An 18,314-nucleotide genomic window follows, 5' to 3' on the forward strand; every position below is an offset into this window, starting at 1 on the left:
CAACACTGCACACCAAACGGAGGACGTTTGTGTTTTTTCTGCAAGGCAACACTTGCTTCCATTCATTTGTTCCTTTCTCATTTGTCATTCGACAGACCGCTTTTGTATACTTTGACACTTCACTCCAACTTTAGGCTGCCTTGGGGCGAATGAAACGAGCTGAAAGAAGTGATCATGGCTGCTGAAATCAAACCAGGCCCTGGCCTGAACGACAGGTTCAACACGCCAAAGAAACCTGTGCTGCTGTCCAAACTAGAAGGTGTCAATGATGATGTGAATGCAGCAGTCATTATTCCTGGTGAAGATGCCATCATCACAGTCTGCGATGACAGGTGAAATAAAATTGCCAATTGCTCTGTCCAATTCTTTGTTTTCTAAATCTGCGGATTTTCTATAATTTCATCTATTGATAAGTTGTCCTCAGTAATTTTTGTATGTCTAATCAGGTTAGATCACCATCATTGATCTTTCCTGCCAAGGTTTTCCATATCAAGATTGAGAATTTATTCCCTTAATATTTGAAACCTATTTTTCCTGTTTTCAGAACTGTGCGTGTTTGGTTATGGAGAGAGTCTGGACAATACTGGCCCAGTGTCTGTCACTATATGCCGTCAGCCGCTTCAGCTCTTCACTTTTGCAAACAGTCACGCCGATTGTTTGTTGGGCAAGAGAGTGGTCAGATATCTGTAAGTTTTGTCTCAGTCTCTTTTTCCCTGAAAGTTTTCCTTTATTTTGATGATTTTTGAAATGATAATAACAAATTTTTATTTTCACAGGAATTCCTTGTTGCTGAGGACCGCAATAGAATTTCGCATTCGAAAGATTATCAAGCACACACAGCTCGAGTAACATCTGTTTTACTCTCTGATCGTTGTCAGTGGCTGCTCAGTGTGGGTCGGGATAAGATGTTTAAACTTCACTGTGCACAATCTGGTCTTTGTTTAGGCTCTTTTGTGAGTGAGGCTTGGTGTACTGCAGTAGCGTATCCTTTACACTTGACTTTACTGCCCAAAATGGGTGTTTTTGTTTGTTGGTCTTGTCATTGTTGTGGTTTTCTTTAACACTTGCTCAGATTTGATTCTCTAGCCAAAGTCATCTTTGTGGGTGATTATGGTGGCCAGATTACAATGCTGAAAATTGATGAGGCTGCGGCTCAGTCCAGCATTGGCAACTCTGGTGGAGTTGTGAGTGGAATTATCCGCTATGTTACAAATCTCAAAGGCCACACAGGAAGCATCCGTGCATTGACATGGGATTCAAATGGTCAGTTCCTGTATTCTGGAAGTTTTGATCAGCAGGTCATTGCATGGGACATCGGAGGACAATGCGGAACAGCTTATGAATTAAATGGTCATCAGTCAGTATCACTTGAAACTTAATCACTGTTTCATTTTTCTCATTTGTTTCTTATTATATTCATTTTTTTATCTATCCCAATCAGGAACAAAATAACTTCCATTTGTTATGCACCTTCAAGGAGAATTTTGATCTCAGGAGGAGAAGATTCAGTCGTTGTATTTTGGGATATGAGAGAATCTCGTCTAGAGGTACTGTCTTCTCCCCACTCAAAGTATGCGTAATATACTGGGGTTTAATTGGGTTTTTTAATTTTTAATTTGTTGCATTGTTTTCAGACTCCCCAATGGGCAGATTCAGATACTTGTCAAAGATGTGAACGTCCATTTTTCTGGAACCTCAGAGCAATGATGGATCAGAGGCAATTGGGCTTGAGACAGCATCACTGCCGGAGCTGTGGGCGCGCTGTGTGCGACCGATGTTCCTCTCCCAGACACGCCATTCCATCCATGGGCTTCGAGTTTGATGTTCGTGTGTGCGAACCATGCTATGCCCAACTGAAAGCCTCAGAGTGAGTTCCTACATCCTCAAGTTTTTGTTTTAGTTGAAATGTTGCTATTATTTCCAACTAATTTTGCTCTTATTTTGTGTCAAACCCCCAGAAACCCATCACTTGCAGTGTTCCATGAAGCCAAGCACAGCATTGTCGCCATGGATGTTGATGAATCAAGAAAGCGACTTTTGACCGTTGGACAAGACCATATTGTGAAGTTGTGGGATATTTCAGCAGTCTTGCAATGAGTGTTGCAATGACACACAAGGGCTCTGTTTACATTTTAATTCACATGTTCTCAAAGGCTTTGACTGTTATATTGTTGATTTTTGGCTGGGTATGTTTAAATATTTAAAATATATGAGCTATGTGCTCTTTGAAATTTGAAATCATACCTCTTACATTTAACATCTTCTTTTCTCTCTCTTGTTTTAAAGCAAGAGAGAACAGTTTTGTTGAAACGATTTGATAGTATAAAATTTTCTTCTTGACATTGACTCAGAGAAGGTGAGGTAGCTGAATTTTGAACTCCAAAGAACCCTAATGTACACGCAAACATTGGTGTACTTGATATGTTAGTGAAAAAGAAAGAAAGAAGAAGGTTAGTTAAAAATGTATTGAAGAGGGCGCTCCTAAACTTTATGGATTGCATTTTGTCATGCTGGTTAATGGCATGAATGTGGTATAGTATCATAGTTGTAACAGTAAAAATTACAGAATATACCATCAGCAAAATATTTAGAAATCACCCCTTACAGATTTAATTGACTTTGTTATGATGTTAAGATGTTTATTGAGATCTCTCTAATGTCATTTTGCAGTTATTCACTTGCTGTGCTGTTAACGCATTGCAAAATCCGTCTTTCACTGTTCTGTTTCCTGTTCTATGGGTAGTTAGCATTAATTTGCCTTGTTGATTATTATCTTCCTGGAAGACACTCTGTGATCTTTAGATGAATCAAATTTAAACCATTTCTAGGTTTGACCTCTCTAGGTGTGTGCTGTGAATTTGATTGTGAATGGTTATGATTCTAGTGGGTACGCTTTGACACTTCCACATACCACTGTAATTACTGTTATGCTCTTTCATTGGACCTCTTTATTTATGTAGTTGAGATTTCAATGAGACCATTTCTGGCAAAATGGAGCTTGTAATGTTAATGGTATATTGTTACTGAAAAGTTATTTTTTTATATTATTTGGTGCTAATAAGTTCACCCTCTTTAACACTCTTTGTTTATTATTGTAAAGCTCATGTCAAAAGTGCTGTAGCTTAAGTAATATAATGAAGACCAAAAAGTAAAATAAAAAAAAATTAAAATATAAAGATACATTTGTATTCAAACAGAAAAGCAAGATGTGTAGTGCTTTATTTTTTATAGCAAGTGTGTACAAGTTAAAAATGAGCTTTATTTGTTGAATTTGTCAGTGATCACACCATAACATACCACAGCAAAATAATTAAGGTGTTTAATTGTGCCTCACTAAGATTACGCCCGTCACTTGCAGCTTGTTGTATTTTCTGCTAAAGTGGTGACATGAGACAAAAGCTGTAATTGTCTCATAGTGTTGAAATTACATTAGATTCTATTTTTCTTTCTTTTGTCTTTGTGAAACTGCTTGTTTAGAAGCTGTTTTACTTGGAGTACAAGTTCAAGGTCAAAACTTCCATGATGCTGAATTTACACTTAATAATTGCCACTGTACGGCCGATGTTTTGAAGGAAGTGTACAGTATTTTGGTATTTTTCTCAAATAATAAAAGTGTCATTGGTCAGTGAGCATTGGACACTTTAATCTATAAAACACGTCTTCTCCTGTTCTGCTTTTGCATGCAATTATTTCATAGTTTTAGTATTTGGTTGAACATATGACATTCAGATACTCTGCATATGATGCAGACTGTTGGGTCTTTCTGGGGAACACATGTGGCACTAAGCTGAATAGAAAGAAACTCTTTGTTTGTTTTGGTTTTCAGAGGACCATGTTATTTGATCCAGGAGATTTATTATTATATGTTAATGATGTGCCATTTACGATGCATTCTTAATCATTCTATCAGTTTTGTGATTTTAATTTTTATCTTGACTCTGTCAAGTTATGTAGACTATGTGAGTTGTGTTTTACACTTGAATTAGGTTTATATGCTGTAATAAGATTTTAATACTTGTTCACTTATGTACAGAAATATCTCTATATATATACATTTCTATGTGTGTAGACTGAATATTATCTATCTTATGGTAATCAACCATCAATGGCCAAGTGCTAAGTTTGCAACACCAACAAGTGTGTTCTACTCAACTTGATTTACTTTGTTGTCATTGAATGTATCTGGCTTCATTGGAACTTCTGCAATTTAAGAAAATCAAATAATTCTACAATAAATAGAATAAATAGTAATAACATTAATTGACTAGATGACTTTTCCTTTGCCCATTTTCGAGCTCCCATGTTACATCATTGATTTGGCATTTTTGCTATCTCTCCTTACACTACACCACACCTCCTGAAGGTGACTGCGTCCCTCTATCCCGAACTCTGAACCAAGCAAGCGGCTTTCGTTTGGGATACGTCTGACACACTGCCGCGGCCCAGCGGGCCCAGCCTTCAGCCTTATCCGGTTTCCGCTCCGGTATCACGACTTGCCGGGACAGAAAACACGACCCCAGATCTCTGTGGCGAGCATCGCGCCGGCCGGCCGGCCGCCCCTCGCCCCTCACGGACGTTGCTGCCTGAGAGTGCCTCTGGTGGAGGAGACTAGACTCGTCTGTCCGGCCACGCCGCCACGCCGCGCTAGCCCGGGGGGCAGGTGTAGGTGTTCTCGCTGACGCACAGCTGGCCATTGAACAGCAGGCCGGCCGGGCAGGACAGCTTGGTCTCGTGGCCCGCGATGAAGAACGAGTAGCTGCGGCAGCCCGACTGCAGGTCGGCGAAGAAGCCCTGCTTCACGGCCTGCTGCTGCTGCTGCTGCTGGAAGGACGAGGTCGACGATGACGCAAAGTTGGAGGCGACGGGGAAGCCGTTGCAGAAGTCCGAGTCCGCGCACACCCGCCCGTCGAAGCGGCGGCCGCCCTCGCACCGGAAGGTCCCCACCGGCGCGCCGGACAAGCAGTACACGTAGCTGGAGGGGAGGGACAGGGACAGGGTTTTAGTAAACGGCAGGGCCGCTATGAGCAAGGGACGCGAATTTACCTGCGAATTCCGGGCAAGCGCAGGGTAGGCAGCCGCCCGGGCTCAGCGCTGCCGTGCGTAACAGGCCGGCCTACCCCGACGGCGCTTACACAACCACCACCAAAACTCACCCTCTGCAGCCGGAGGCGACGTCGGCGAAGTAGCCGTGGCTTTTGCCGGCACACACGCCGTCTTGCGACTGCGGCCGCCTCTGAGGCTGCTGCTGCTGTTGCGAGGACAGCGACGATCCCACGCCGGAGTCCTCGGCGCAGAGGCCGCCGGGCACGCAGCGCTCGCCGTCGAACACGGAGTCGCCCGAGCAGACGAAGACGCTCTTGAAGCCGAGGGAGCACCGGAAGTAGGCGCGGCACCGCGAGCCGGGCTGGGGGTGGGGGCCGTCAGAGAGCCTGTCGCACGGCGACGACGCCGAGTCGGAGTCCGCGCCCACGGAGCACGTGTAGTACTCCGAGTCCAGGCAGCGGGTCCCGTCGAACACCTGGGGGGCAAGTGAATGAAAGATTTAAATCCGGGGAGCGGGTATTTGAACCCTCGACGTGGCTGCGCGTTGTTTACCTGCGTGCCCGGACACGTCTCCACGCTGCGCTGGCCGCTGGCGGTGCACCGGAAGTACTGCCGGCAGCGCGACGACGGCGACCGGTCCTGCGTCAGCGACGGCGACCTGCCCCAGCACAGGGGGTGCGCGGGGGCGGGCTCCACGGGGGCGGCGGCGGGCTGGTGCGGCGCGAGGTGCACGGGGGCGGAGCCCTCGGACACGCGGGGGCAGGACACCTCGTGCGCGGGCCTGCAGCCGCCGCGGCCCGTGCTCAGCTGGCCGGACGGGCAGCCGATGGCCGCCGTCACCCTGCCGCCCTGGCAGCGCACGGAGCGCCGGCAGTTGGTGGACCAGTCCGGGTACAGGCCGTCCACGCGCCCCGAGCAGATGGGCTCCCAGCAGCGCCACGACGGCGTCGGGTACTCGCAGTCCTGCAAAAGCGGTTCCTTTTAGCCGAGTGCGCAGGGCGGGATACTGACACTCGCCGGCCGCGGGTTCGATTCCCCTCGACGCCTTTGCTTTTTTCTTCTCGATAGAAGAGTGTTCCGTACCTGATACTCAGCGTAGTACACCTTCCCCGGCGGACACGTCCTGAACTGCAGCGGGCGCCGTCCGCCCCCACACCGGTAGAACATGTTGCAGTTGGTGCCCGGCACGGGCCACGTCCCGGCCTCCCCGGGCACGCACGCCGCCAGGGCCCTAAGAGCAACAAACAACATTTCATTTCTCTGCTTTCGAACTTGGCGGCGTTCGCTTACGTGCCGTCGTACACCTACCCGGAGCCTCCGGCGCTGGCCCCGCCCGCCTCCAGGACGGTGCTGGTGGTGGAGGTGGAGCTGAAGGACGCGAAGAAGCGCGTGGTGGCGGCCAGCGTGGCGCTGAACGAGGAGGCCGCGGGGATGGCCAGGGAGTTGAGCGCGTTCTGCAGCGTGCTCTGGAACGACGGCGAGGCCGGCGGGTTCTGCAGCGTGTTCGGCCGGAAGGAGTCTCCCTGGAACAACAACAACAAGCCGTCGCGTTATTGTTTTGTTTACCGGGCAACGCACGCGAAACATACAAAAATTAAGACGATATTTTTTACAGTGCATCGGGAAACAATGCATGAAAAGAAACACTATTCTAGAGTCCAAAATGGGATTAATGAATAATCAAGAAAAACGCAAAAAACTGTCATTTGAATAAGCAGAGCGGATGTTGTTTTTTTGCTGTGTAGGACGTGTGAGTTTAGCACTTCGCGGCGTGCCGCGGCGAGGCCCACCCAGGTCAGAGCCACAACAGCCCGATCAAAAGTGGTCAAACGTGGTCACACACACACACACACGCCCGCGCCGACACACTCACACACACGTGCACATTCACGCGGCTGACTCACCGGCTGTCTCCCCTCTATCGGGGCGGCCAGAAAGAAGACCACCAAGGGCAGAAGCAGCACCAGCGCGGACGACAGCCCTGCGGGACAGACACACAAATCATTAATATTTAATTGGCCGATGCGTTTCTTATCAGTGGGGGTCGGAAACGTCCTGACTCCGTAACCGAGTTGCCCGTTAGCGTTCGGCAAGTTCCGCGATCAGTGCGCGCGTTCGTCAGTCAGTCTGTCTGTCTGTCTGTCTGTCTGTCTGTCTGCCTGTCTGCCTGCCTGTCTGTCGTCCGTCTGTGGGCCTGTCGCCCCGAGTGCAGACAGACAGTGCCGGTCGAATCAGCTGGAGGACGGCCTTGGGGCGTCGGCGCTGCCGCTGCAGACCAAGGCGAAGGTGGAGGAGGAGAAGGAGTGGGGGAAGGAAATTGAAGTCGATTTAGGGAACATGGTTCATGGGAACATGGAGGGCGCCGTGGACTTACAGTGGACATACTCCGCCAGCTCTATCCAGCCCACACCGGTCCTAACAGTGCACCGGCCACCGGCCCCACCTCGGCGGTGGCCATCTTCGCCATCTGTTCGTCCGCCCGGCCGTCCGCTGCCCGGCCATCCGCAAACGGATTCCACGGGCCGTCCCGAGTGCGAGAGAGACAGAGCGACGGACGCTGTCATAATGGAAGAGGAGCCTCGTGCGCTTGCTGAGCTTGCTGACTTTGCATGGCGGTGCGTGGCAGCGTGGCAGCGTGGCTCGGCGGCGGGTCGGGTCGGCCTGGCGGCGACCCGCGTGACCCGGATCTCACGACGACGGTCAACTTTTAACGCGGATCCGGCTCGGCCCGCGGAGGGGAGGGGCGTGTGTGTGAGTGAGTGTGAGTCCTGTTCCTGCATGCGGCCGGTCTTGTCTGCAAACTGCGACATGGACCCACTGCAGCCCTCCCCTCTGCGGCGCAGAGTCTTGCGGCCACACCCTCTACTTCCCGCTCGGGTCCCTTGCGGTCCTTGCCCCCTCTCCGCTCTCCACCACGCCGCCGAGCAGGAGTCCTGGAGTCCTGCGCCGGGCATGGCCAAGGTGATTGTCATCCTGTTCAGTCAGATTCCGAACGCTTGTTGGAGTCCGTGCACCGTCAATGAGGTCCGAGTCCGGCGTGCATGTGTGTGCGCGTGTGTGTGGAGTGTGCGCGACAAGGACGATGCGGGTCGCGTCGCGGCACCCCGCTGCGCCCCGCCGCCAAAATGATGGCAACGATGGCAGTATGGCAGTGGCAGCGGAACGGGTTTGCGCTGCGCCGTGCCGCCGTGCCGCTCTCTGGCGCCGGCCCGATCCGATCCGGCCCCGACCCGACCGTCTCGTGGACAAAATTTGAATGGAGGCGGAAGACTGACCAGTCAGCAGCAGGCTGATTCCGAACAGTGCTCCGTCTCTCTCGCACTCAAGGGGCATGCCGTGGGCGTGCGAGAGAGAGCAGAGCGGCAAAGCACGGTTCGGAATCGCTCCCTTGCGCGCCAAATTCGAAACGGGCTTTGCTCTTGGTTTCGACTGGGCGAGCGAGCAGTGGGAGCCTCAGGAACCAGGGACGAGCACTGCCCATCACTTACACCAATTTTATTTTTAGAATTCCAATTTCGTCATTTTTTTTCGCGGCTGATTCTACAGCGGCGGCTCCATGCCAAGAACGGCGCGATTTGAAATGATTCCAACAGGATTCGGAGGCTAGGCGCCACGTTCAATTTATTGGCCATCCGACCCGGGATGCGGATGTGGGAGTGTGTCCAGGACTTTGTCCCCAGAACACTGTGTCCAGGACACTGTGTCCAGGACACTGTGTCCAGGACACCGCCATCCCGCCAGGGCACTCCATCGGCGTCCTCGGAGGAGGGCTCGACGCGGTGGTCCTGGTGCACGTCTGCGAGGGCGTGGCGGTCGGTGGCGGCGGCGTCCAAATTTACGACTTGTTCCCGCACGACGCCGACTCCTTCTCCGGGGACTCCGATTTGATTTCCGACACCGTAATGACGGCTGTGCCGACGGAACTGGCGGGAAACCCCCTTCCTTCCTTCTTTCCGTCCTTCCCGCGTGGCGCCGCGCCGTGCCGAGCCGCGCTTCCTCGACGCACGGTTCATTCTCGCGGTCCTCGGTTCTCGGTAGGTGCGACTCGCAATTCACGCAAAGCGCTTCGGACGAAGTTCCCCTTACCGTTCCCGCCAATTTTCGGCGGAGTCTACTATCCCACGGGCCTAGAGTTCCAATTCATTCTAACAAACAAAAAACAAAAATTAGAAATTGCTGAAAAATAATTAAACATTTAAAAAAAAAGTTTTGTTTTGTTCTGAAACCATGACCAACCGCAAGAGTCCGAATCGGAAGCCACGGGCCGCCAATTCGAAGCTCGCGCGGTTCGGTTCGCCGTCTCCGTTACATAATTGGCTGAGCGTTATCAAGGCGGACGACGGGAAGGCGACAACGGCGCGCTATAGCGGTGCCGGCCGGGCTTTTGTTTACGATACGGACAGACAAGTGAAAGTTTTCCACCGTACAACAGCACCCCAGAGTCCCAGTGACGTCCGGCGATGCAGACGACTCGATCCGCGACCGGCAGATGGCGTGGATGGCGGAGATGGCCTGGCGCATCAGATGCCCGATAGCGACGGGTATGTGAGGCGCGGCACGGCACGGCACGGTTAGCCCAGAGCAAACTCGCGGACGGCTGAACGGCTGGACCAGGCAGTTTCCGGAATCCGAGAAGCTGCGCAGCACTGCATCTGCGAGTGCACCGGCCAGTGCATCTTCCAGTGCATCTACCAGTGCATCTGGCAGCTGGCCGATCCCCACTCTCCGACGCACTGTGACTCACGCGGCCCGGCGGCCACCGCCATAACACCTAATTTTTCCATGCCGTCTCGCCTCGTCCAGTCTGACGCTGATAAACGAGGTGCCAGATTGACACCCCTGTGGCACGACTTTGCGATTATGGGCTCGATTATTTCATGTCACCGCCACTGATTATTTTGTTTTCACTTTCAGTTCGATGACGCATAAGAACTGTCGCACACGCTCGCACACAAGGTAGTCCCCTCCTGGGACGGTGGTTCTTGAAGGTGCAGCCTATTGACGTATCCTAGTTCGTAATCCAGACAGGCGTTCCGGGGCGTTCTTGGGCGTTCCGGGGCGTTCCCGGGGCGTTCTTGGTCTTGGACTCACCTGCTGCCGTCGTGGAGGGCAGGCGGGGCGTCCGCGCGGCCATGGCGACGTCGGTGAGCTCGCGTCGCTCGCGTCCACACGCGGCGGAGTCGGAACCGGCGAAACGGCACGCGGCGCGTCGTCTGCTGCGTCGTCTGCTAGCACATGGCCCGGACGGGGGAAGGACAGGGACAGGAGAGGAGGAAGGAGGAAGAGAGAGGGAGAGAAAGAGAGGAAGAGAGAGAAAGAGGAAGAAGTGCACGGCGCACGTTGACACGCGGTGGCGGCGAGTCCGGTAGTGGCGTTCTCGCCGTTCGCGCCTCGCTATATAAGCGCGCGCCGGTCACGTGGTGCAAACAACGTAAGGTCATTGGTCAGCCGGGCCGGGCCGGGCCGCGGGACGGCGGGGTGGGGGGACACGTCTGCCGCCCCGTCCCGCCGCCCCGTCCCGCCGCCCCGTCCCGCCGCCGGAGCGCCGTCTGCCCCATTCAAACTCCGGCACGATTTCGCGCCGGGCTTTCGCGCCTTGCACACCCTGTGCTGGGCCAGCGCGCCAAAACAACAACAACATGCTAAGCGGGCAGCGCCGCCGCCTGCAGTGGGGAGGGTAGGCATCCCGACGAGCAGGGCTGCGTCGTGGCGGAGGTGTTGCCTACCGCGTCGTCGCCAGGCTCCCGCGTTCAAGTCGCCCGCCGCCTAAAAGTCAAACACCGTGAATGTTCCTCCGTTTTTTGGACACAGTCCTCGGGCCTTCCACCAATCACACCGCTGGGATTTCCCCCACAAAATTGGAGAAGCTCCCCTCTGAAATAATTTGTGCGCGGTGTGGGCCGGCTGCTGGCTGAGAGTGGCCGGGGGCACTTTCACCCCGTGAAGTGGAGCGGATAGGGCGCGAGCCGCGTAGCCAGCCAGCACACTCGTTAGCCCGGGGATTCCTCGCGTAGGAGTGGCTTGCCCGCCGCTCATTGGCTGTCGCGGGACGCTCATTCACTCGCTTCGCGTTGACAGTGTACCGAGAGTGGTGTTGTTATTTTGGTTGCGAGCCGCGCGCACCGATTTTCACTGTCAGTGTCCGCGGTGGCCGCGGTTAAAAACTGTGGGCAAGCACCCAGCTTCACACCGTGCTCCTCGCTGCGGACGAGAGCGTTAAGGCGTCGGCACTGAGCATGAAGGTCCGGAGTTCGAGTCCCACTACACTCTCGCCTTTTTTTTTCGACACGCTCGCAGTGCGAATCTAGCCTGGCCGCAAACACGCCGCTTCAGCGAACTTCATCCATGGGTCGTCTGCACGGCCGGCACAGTCCACAGGAAACCAAAACGAGGCCCGGCCAGCCAAAGTTCCGTTGCGGCACGGGCAGCGCTCTATCAAGGCAGCAAAGCTGTTTCCGCGAGCCGTTTTCGTCGCTCTGTCTCTCTCGCACTCCTGGGGGCGTTCCGTGCAGGTGCGAGAGAGACAGAAAACCACTCTCGGAGTCGGTCTGCAGGTCATTCGCGGCTGCGACCCCGGCCACCGCGGAGCGCGAACCGTGCCGCGGTCCGCCAAGCCGGCCAAGCCGCGAACCGATCCAGTGGGCGTGGCTGAACCGCCCCGGCTCGGCTCGGCTCAGTCCGGCACGGGGGGCCGTGAGGGTGGTCAGTGCGCGAGGGTCCCAGCCTCTGGACTGTTAACAGTGTACCCGCGCCCCGCCGCGAACCGACCGCCGGTCGCCTCTTGTGTGACATTGGTTTCGGTTTCACTGGCTGCTCCACCACTCGCCACTCGACGCGCATGCCAGCCCCAGGGTCGCTCACCTGCGGGCCCTACGCTGTTTGATGTTTGAGTTTTCGATGCGCGCGACTTCGCGGTCAGTCCGACGGCACCTGTTGGGGTCGGGGACGTTCGGGAGTACGTGCCGCCGCGGTGTCGGCCCGCTCCACTGGTTACGTGAAAAATAAAAGAAAGACGTTAAAAGCCCCGCGCAAGAATTTTAAATGAAACAGAACTGCAAGCATTTTTTTAACTTTTTTTTTTGCATTTTTGACACATTATTTACGGATTCGTGGTATAAATTCCAGGTCTCCGTTTACCCAGACAGACTTCGCGAGCCTTCCACACGGTCGTGTCCACTGCTGGCAGTCTCGCTGGCGCCGGCGATGAGTGAGAGTGAGACAGAGTGAGAGCCAAAGGACGGCGACAGCTGTCAGGGCGTGAGGGCGAGGTGCCGCACGAAGCGCAGCGCGCAGCCCCCGGAACCAAAAGTGGCACACCGACGGGAAGGGTGTCCGCCGCCCGGCCGCCGCGCCGAGTGTCAGTTACGGGCTTTCGCCGCGTCGCGCTGTCTCTCTCGCTCCCACACGGGCCGCCCCACGAGTGCGAGAGAGACGGAGCGACAGGCAGGCTGCTAGGCCCCGGCGGGGGTGCGTGCCGTGCGCTCGCCGCCGTGGCGGTCCGCGGCCAGTTCTCGGAAAACAGTCGGTGGTGAGGGGGAAGCGGGGGGCGCGTTTCCGCGCACTATCGCACGGCCCGCCCCGCCCCGCCCCCCGCCCCGCCCCGCCCCGCCCCGCCCCGCCCCGGCCGTTGGGCAATGCTGGCGCCCGCCGGCGCCGTGGACGCCGAGGTGAACGTCTTCCGTGAACGCGCCTCGCCCTTCACCGCGAGGGTGGCTCCTGCCCAGCGACTCCGAAGAAACGCCCCTCTCTCTCGCACCCTCACGGCGCGCCCCACGAGTGCGAGAGAGACAGAGCGACGGCTGGATTAGAGCGTGGCGTCGATCGCGGCACGCAGCTGAAAAGGCGACCGAAGGCGGCCGATACGATTCGAGGCGTTCTGGCTAATCATCTTCCGGGGCAGGCTATCGTCGGCATGCCGCCGGTGCAGATAGAGAGAGGGGCAGGTGGGGGTGGAAGGAAGAAGGAAAGCTGCTGTTTTTCCTTTCTTCCCGGAGCCCCGTATCGCCAGCATGCGGGACTCCGGGGACACCGCGGGCACCATTCACGAACTGCGCCACCAACGCAGACCATTCAGTCATTCAGTCCCCGTAGTCGACCTTGACCTGGCCTTGCCGTCGATTCACGACAGGAGAAACCGCGGCTGAGGGAACGGTCCCCCAGTGGCAGTGTACCGGACCAGGGGGGACGATGTAGCGAAATTTGCCCACTGACCGCCCTTTCGCCTTCCCCCAGGCTAGCCACCCTAGGCGACTCGCAGTGCGGTGCCTTCTGGCGGCAGAACTAGAGTGCCGTTCCGACCGCTGCCTGAGGCTTCATTTCGGATCGTTTGCTGCCTTTTTTTTCGTTCCCCTCTTTGTTTTCGGGCATTCCGCGCCACCGTACGTCAGTGGCTTGGCTTGGCTCATTTCACGACGGAAAAATGGCGCTGCATCATGGCGGCGTGATGATTTGGCGCAGTCCGTCGGCGAAAAACGGAAACAAAAACAAACAAAAAACACAGTCAGTCGGGGCTCGCGGAGTCCGAATCCGTCGCGTCGCAACAGCGGACTGCAACTGCGCAGTGCGGTGGCGGAGCAGCAGCCCGATTCACAAGATTCGTCGCTCTGTCTCCCTCGCACTCGCGGGGCGTTGCGCAGGGGTGCGAGAGAGACAGAGCGACCCTCAGGGCAGCGAGTCGGGCGGGGAAGACCGCACCGCGTCGGCGGTTCGAAAACACGCGCGCTTTCCATTCAAAGCACGCAAGGCACCGGGCGGGTGCGAGGGGTGCGTGGTGCTGCCCGCGCCGCGCGGCGGTGGCGGTCGTTCTCTGGAGTCTCCAGCTCCACAACGAGGGGCTTATCGCGGACTCCGGCCGCTAGGGGCGCCACCGGCGGTGGTCCGCGGCCATGCAGTGTGGTGGCACTAGTGGCAGTGTCGCACAGTGTAGTACACGGCTTCTGGTCTGCATCGCCGTGCCGTCGGGCGGCCGCCCAAAGACAAACTTGGAAACGCCTCTCGTTGGGGATCGAACCGATCGTGTGACCCCACCAATAGATTGCTCTCCGAACGAGGAATCCCTTGGTGGGGTCACACGTTCGGTTCGAGTCCTGTTTAGCGACTCTGGAGCTCAAAACGCGTCTAGGGTTTTGGCCGCCTCCACTGGTCTTCTGGCCCACTGTACGACGGCCGCTCCTGGTGGCGCTGCGTGCGGCAGGTGCGCGTCCCCCACCCCCTCCCCCGGGCAACGGGGATGCTCTAATTCGGCGCCGCCTGCCCGATTCCCATCTCGTCTGACCAACGTCTGACCGCAACGGGTGGATACGCGAACGGTCCCGCACCGCAGCAGCGGCGGCAGCGTATTGCGCTGTGGCCGAACCAACGGCAGCGACGCTCTGGCGGAACGGGCCAAGGTTCAAATCCTGAATTTTTTGAATTTTTCTTTGGGGAGGGGACGTTTTTTGTTTAGGTTAAATTTACTCATTTTGTCCGGGTGACCCAACGTGTCGCCCCACTGGAGGCAACTGGAGGCTGGGAGCAGTGGGAAGGCCTCGCCTCCCTTGCGCCTCTGGCAGGTGTGACTGTGTGACTGCCCGACTGTGTGACTGTGTGACTGCCCGACTGTGTGACTGTGTGACTGTGTGACTGTGCGACTCGAGTGGGTGTTGCGGTTTGTCGCTCAGGAAGCGATAGTGCCATGCGATCGACCCGCCGTCCCGGCACAGCCCAGCGATGCCGGAGAGTCGCTCTGTCTCTCTCGCACCCCTGCGGGACGCCCCGTGAGTGCGACAGAGACAGAGCGAGTCGAGCCTGCTGGCCCGGACCGGACCGACCGGACCGACTATCGGTGTGAAGATCGCCAGGAGGAAGTGGGCGGAGAGGCACCGCGCGGGTCGGCGGTGCCAACATCACCCACTTTTCACTTCGAGGCCAAAGATCGATTTTTAAACAAAACATTCCTTTTTTTATTATTTCACAATAAATGAGTTTATGACAAATAAATAGTCCAAGTAGTTAAACAGGTAAGACATAACAAGTTTGCAAGAAGCAGGAGCAAATTTCGATCAACGAAACGTAATTTAATCGAGAGGATCACCTGTAGCAAGACCGTACCCGCCCGATTAAATTTAAGAACTCAAATCACTGCTTCCTAATAAGTTGAAACACAAACCCCTTGCATCACGAAGAATAGAGATAAAAAGTCCGTAATAAAAAAAATGTAACAATACAATAACGCAAATATTCTTCCGCTAAACTACAAACACGTCATACAATCCTTAATTTTCATCACATGAGTGAGAGATTTAAAAAAAAACCATTTACACAACTTCAATAATATTGTCACATGGGTATTGAACCCTAAATTGGGAGACATCACTGCCCTCCTCCCTCTGAAACACGGTTGCCATTCGGAAACCAAAATGCTGAGAGCGAGCATCTACAGGGATGCAACGAAATTCGTCAGAGATCAGAGAGAGATAGAGACACAATAAATCGACACTAAGAAGAGGTATACAAATGGAGAAACCCATCCCAGACGATCTCAGGAATGCTGATAGAATATTGATTAAAATGCAGAGTAGGGCAGTAATTACAGAAAAGTTCCATGTTGCATCACAGTCGCTGCCCCAAGGCCTCCGAGGCCGCGGGGACGCTCTCAGTAGAAGGTGGCGTCCCTGGCGAAGCAGCCCGCCAGCCTGAACTCATCCTTGCGGTGCATGGCGTAGATGCGCTGCGGGCACGGCTTGGAGGCGGCGCTGGGCCGCGGCGTCACCACGCGCATCACGACCTCCTTGACGTCGGCGGGCGGGAAGGACGCCGTCGAGGCCGAGGCCCCGGACGGCCCGGAAGCAGGCAAGTCCGGTGAGGCGGCGCTCCACTCGGGGCGGCCGGTCGCCGCGTCGGGGAGCATCTGCGCCATCTGCCGAGCAAGCGGGGGTAAAGACAGAGACGGACAAGGCGAAGGTCTGCACCTCGGCGTCGTGGCCTCACCTTCTGCGCCTCCGCGAACATGCCCCGCACGTTGCTGCCGATGCGGCCGCGGGCGCCGCCCGGAACGAGGACCTCCTTGAGCTCGAGCAGCGCGGACAAGAAGTCCACCATCTCCTTCTGGCTGTCACTGACGGCGGCCTCGGCCTCGGACTGGGCCTCGAACAGCCCGGGGCACAGCTTGGACCGCAGCGAGCGCGCGGTGCACACCTGCGTCTCCACGGCCTCGACTTCGGACACCAGCCTCTGCGAGGACGGGCCGTGTTAAAACAGTTATCATGATCTAAGAAAGTAAATCAAAACAAGGACACGCACCTCGTACAGCTTGACGGTCTCCTTGGCGGCCGTCTTGGCGGCGGTCTTGGCGGCGCCGGCGGGCAGCACGTTGCCGAGCGGGGCGGTCTGGAGGGGCTCCCTGGTGGCGGCGGCGACGTGGCGCGCGAGGGTCTCCGCGGCGGCGGGCGGCCCCGGCAGGCGGCGCAGCAGGTCGTCGGCGTGCACCTCCTGCAGCACGCGCGTGGCGCAGGCGTGCGCCGTGACGGGCAGCAGGGCGAGCGCCAGGTCGAGCGCGGACAGCCCCTCCAGCCACGCCAGCACGCTCTCCGCGGACCTCGTCTCGTCGAACAGGCGTCGCTGCCGCAGGGCGGGCACGGGCTGCGCCACGGACCACAGGTTCTGCCACATGTTGTCGTCCAGCCGCATGCGCTCGCTCAGCTCGCCCTGCACCTGCCCCCACTCGTCCAGCGGGGCGTCCGGGAGCTCCACCCAGTCGCGCGGCGAGTACCACCGCACGAAGTCCTCCAGCGCCGCGTCGGGGTTGGCCGCCTTGAAGGACTCCATGTCCGACAGCGTGACGGTGCACGAGTAGGCGTGCGCCTGCGACAGGTGGGCCGCCGCCGTCTCGTGCTCCACCTCGTCCTCCGACTTGGGCACCAGGTCCTGCGACAGGAGCGCGCCACTGTTAGTTTCCCGACGCGGAGCGCCTGTGAACCGGCAGGTAGGCAACACTGCGCGGCGCCGGTGTGCGCGGAGCGAAGGGTGGCCTACCCGGCGGGCGCTCCCTGGACTCGAGCGAGAGAGAGCAAGAACCCGTCGGGTGGGAGGCCTACAGCTCCGGGGCGCGCTTCGTGGCGGATGGGTTGCCTACAGCACGGGGGCTGCCTTCCCGTCGAATGGGTGGCCTACACCGCAGGCGCTGCCTTCGCGCCGGATGGGTTGCCAGCCGTCTTAAACGGACAGGCAGCCACCTTCCCTACCTGCGTGAGCGGGATGTAGAGCGGCTCGCCGGTCTTGAGCAGGCGCAGCGTGGGGTGCTTGGCCTTGCGGCCCTCGGGCTGGTCCCACAGCGAGCGCTTGCCGTCGGCCGTGTCCTGCGCGTCCTCCATCTCGGCGTCCTCGGCGGCCGCGCCCGACGGGCCCGACGTGTCGCAGTCGAAGAACTGGTCGTCGTCCTCGCCTTCGGAGTCCACTGCAAATACCCATAAATACATCGAAATTAAAAAAAATAAAAATGAAACGGTTGGACGTCCGGCGTGGTGGTCAAGCACGTGTGCACGGTGGCCGAGCCGCGCGGGCTGACCCGGATGACCCGGGCGGCGACGCGTGCCCGTCCAAAACGGACTGCCGGGGAAAAGTCCGCGCGAAAGTGACCCGGCATTCTGTCACGCATCACGACGCCCTTCGTGTCACGCGCGTGCCGCGTGCGTGCCGCGTGCGGACCGCCACGTCCTCGGCGTCCTCGCCCTCCTCGAGGAGCGTCAGGTGCGGGCCACGGCCCCCGGCACGGCGCGAGCCGTATGGGGAAGCGCGAAGTGGACTCCCGGAGAAAAGGGGGGAGGGTGGGGGACAGCCGCGGGCAGCCGGGCCGCGCTTGGGCTGGTCGGGCACCGTAGCTTACCGCTGCGCGCCGTCCGTCCGTCCGCCCGTCTTCCATGCCCATCTGACGGGTACGAATGAGACGGTCGCGGCCCGTGCCTACACTGCAGGGTCGGCGTGCGCGGCCAGCGTGCCGGCCGAGGACGCGGGGACACGCGGAAGGCAGCGAAGGCCTCGGTGCCGATAACGCGCTTCGGCGGGATTCGCCGTCGTCGCCGACGTCGCAGACTCGGCCCGGCCAACGCGCGACATCCTCACTCTCGGGGGTAATTGCAGCGGGTGCCGCCCGAGGCCGCGCGACAGACAGACAGAGGCAATTACACACAAATAGGTAATTATTATTAAAGTACCTGAAACGGCGGCCGAACCTTTGCCGACGGCGAGGCTGGCGCGCAGCTTCTTCTTCTCGATGCACACGTTCAGCATCTGCA

General features: G+C 56.9%; 3 protein-coding genes across 3 annotated transcripts in view; 1 reads left to right on the forward strand and 2 right to left on the reverse strand.

Annotated features, from left to right (window-relative positions):
• Positions 1-18: 18 nt before the first annotated feature.
• LOC117639581 (WD repeat and FYVE domain-containing protein 2) lies at positions 19-3,629 on the forward strand. The gene is made up of 7 exons (XM_034375400.1): positions 19-332; positions 545-686; positions 777-982; positions 1,073-1,357; positions 1,442-1,547; positions 1,635-1,867; positions 1,959-3,629. The coding sequence occupies exons 1-7, from the start codon at positions 175-177 to the stop codon at positions 2,095-2,097; spliced, it is 1,269 nt and encodes a 422-aa protein (XP_034231291.1). The 5' UTR covers positions 19-174; the 3' UTR covers positions 2,098-3,629.
• Positions 3,630-3,769: 140 nt separating this feature from the next.
• On the reverse strand, positions 3,770-10,184 carry LOC117639698. Its single transcript, XM_034375574.1, has 6 exons — positions 10,135-10,184; positions 6,948-7,024; positions 6,390-6,566; positions 5,596-6,006; positions 5,154-5,518; positions 3,770-4,972 (listed from the first exon to the last, which is right to left on the reverse strand). The coding sequence occupies exons 1-6, from the start codon at positions 10,175-10,177 to the stop codon at positions 4,645-4,647; spliced, it is 1,401 nt and encodes a 466-aa protein (XP_034231465.1). The 5' UTR covers positions 10,178-10,184; the 3' UTR covers positions 3,770-4,644.
• A 4,774-nt stretch (positions 10,185-14,958) lies between these two features.
• The window catches only part of LOC117639699 (rab3 GTPase-activating protein catalytic subunit), a gene marked incomplete in the record, with an annotated part of 60,321 nt that continues 56,965 nt past the window's right edge, over positions 14,959-18,314 (reverse strand). Inside the window, 5 exon segments of the mRNA XM_034375575.1 lie at positions 14,959-15,940; positions 16,012-16,254; positions 16,324-16,947; positions 17,265-17,476; positions 18,234-18,314. Coding sequence (XP_034231466.1) covers positions 15,677-15,940; positions 16,012-16,254; positions 16,324-16,947; positions 17,265-17,476; positions 18,234-18,314 — 1,424 coding nt within the window.

This window comes from Thrips palmi, unplaced genomic scaffold (genome assembly GCF_012932325.1).
Source record: "Thrips palmi isolate BJ-2018 unplaced genomic scaffold, TpBJ-2018v1 HiC_scaffold_11, whole genome shotgun sequence".
NCBI lineage: Eukaryota > Metazoa > Arthropoda > Insecta > Thysanoptera > Thripidae > Thrips > Thrips palmi.

Coding starts and splice junctions, on each gene's coding strand:
- LOC117639581 (XM_034375400.1), top strand. CDS start 175: ATGGCTGCTGAAATCAAACCAGGCCCTGGCCTGAACGACAGGTTCAAC. Junction 687..776: donor AAGAGAGTGGTCAGATATCT/GTAAGTTTTGTC, acceptor TTATTTTCACAG/GAATTCCTTGTTGCTGAGGA. Junction 1,868..1,958: donor GCCCAACTGAAAGCCTCAGA/GTGAGTTCCTAC, acceptor TCAAACCCCCAG/AAACCCATCACTTGCAGTGT.
- LOC117639698 (XM_034375574.1), bottom strand. CDS start 10,177: ATGGCCGCGCGGACGCCCCGCCTGCCCTCCACGACGGCAGCAG. Junction 6,567..6,947: donor CGATAGAGGGGAGACAGCCG/GTGAGTCAGCCG, acceptor TTGTTGTTCCAG/GGAGACTCCTTCCGGCCGAA. Junction 6,007..6,389: donor CCACCTCCACCACCAGCACC/GTCCTGGAGGCG, acceptor CCGCTTTTGCAG/GACTGCGAGTACCCGACGCC.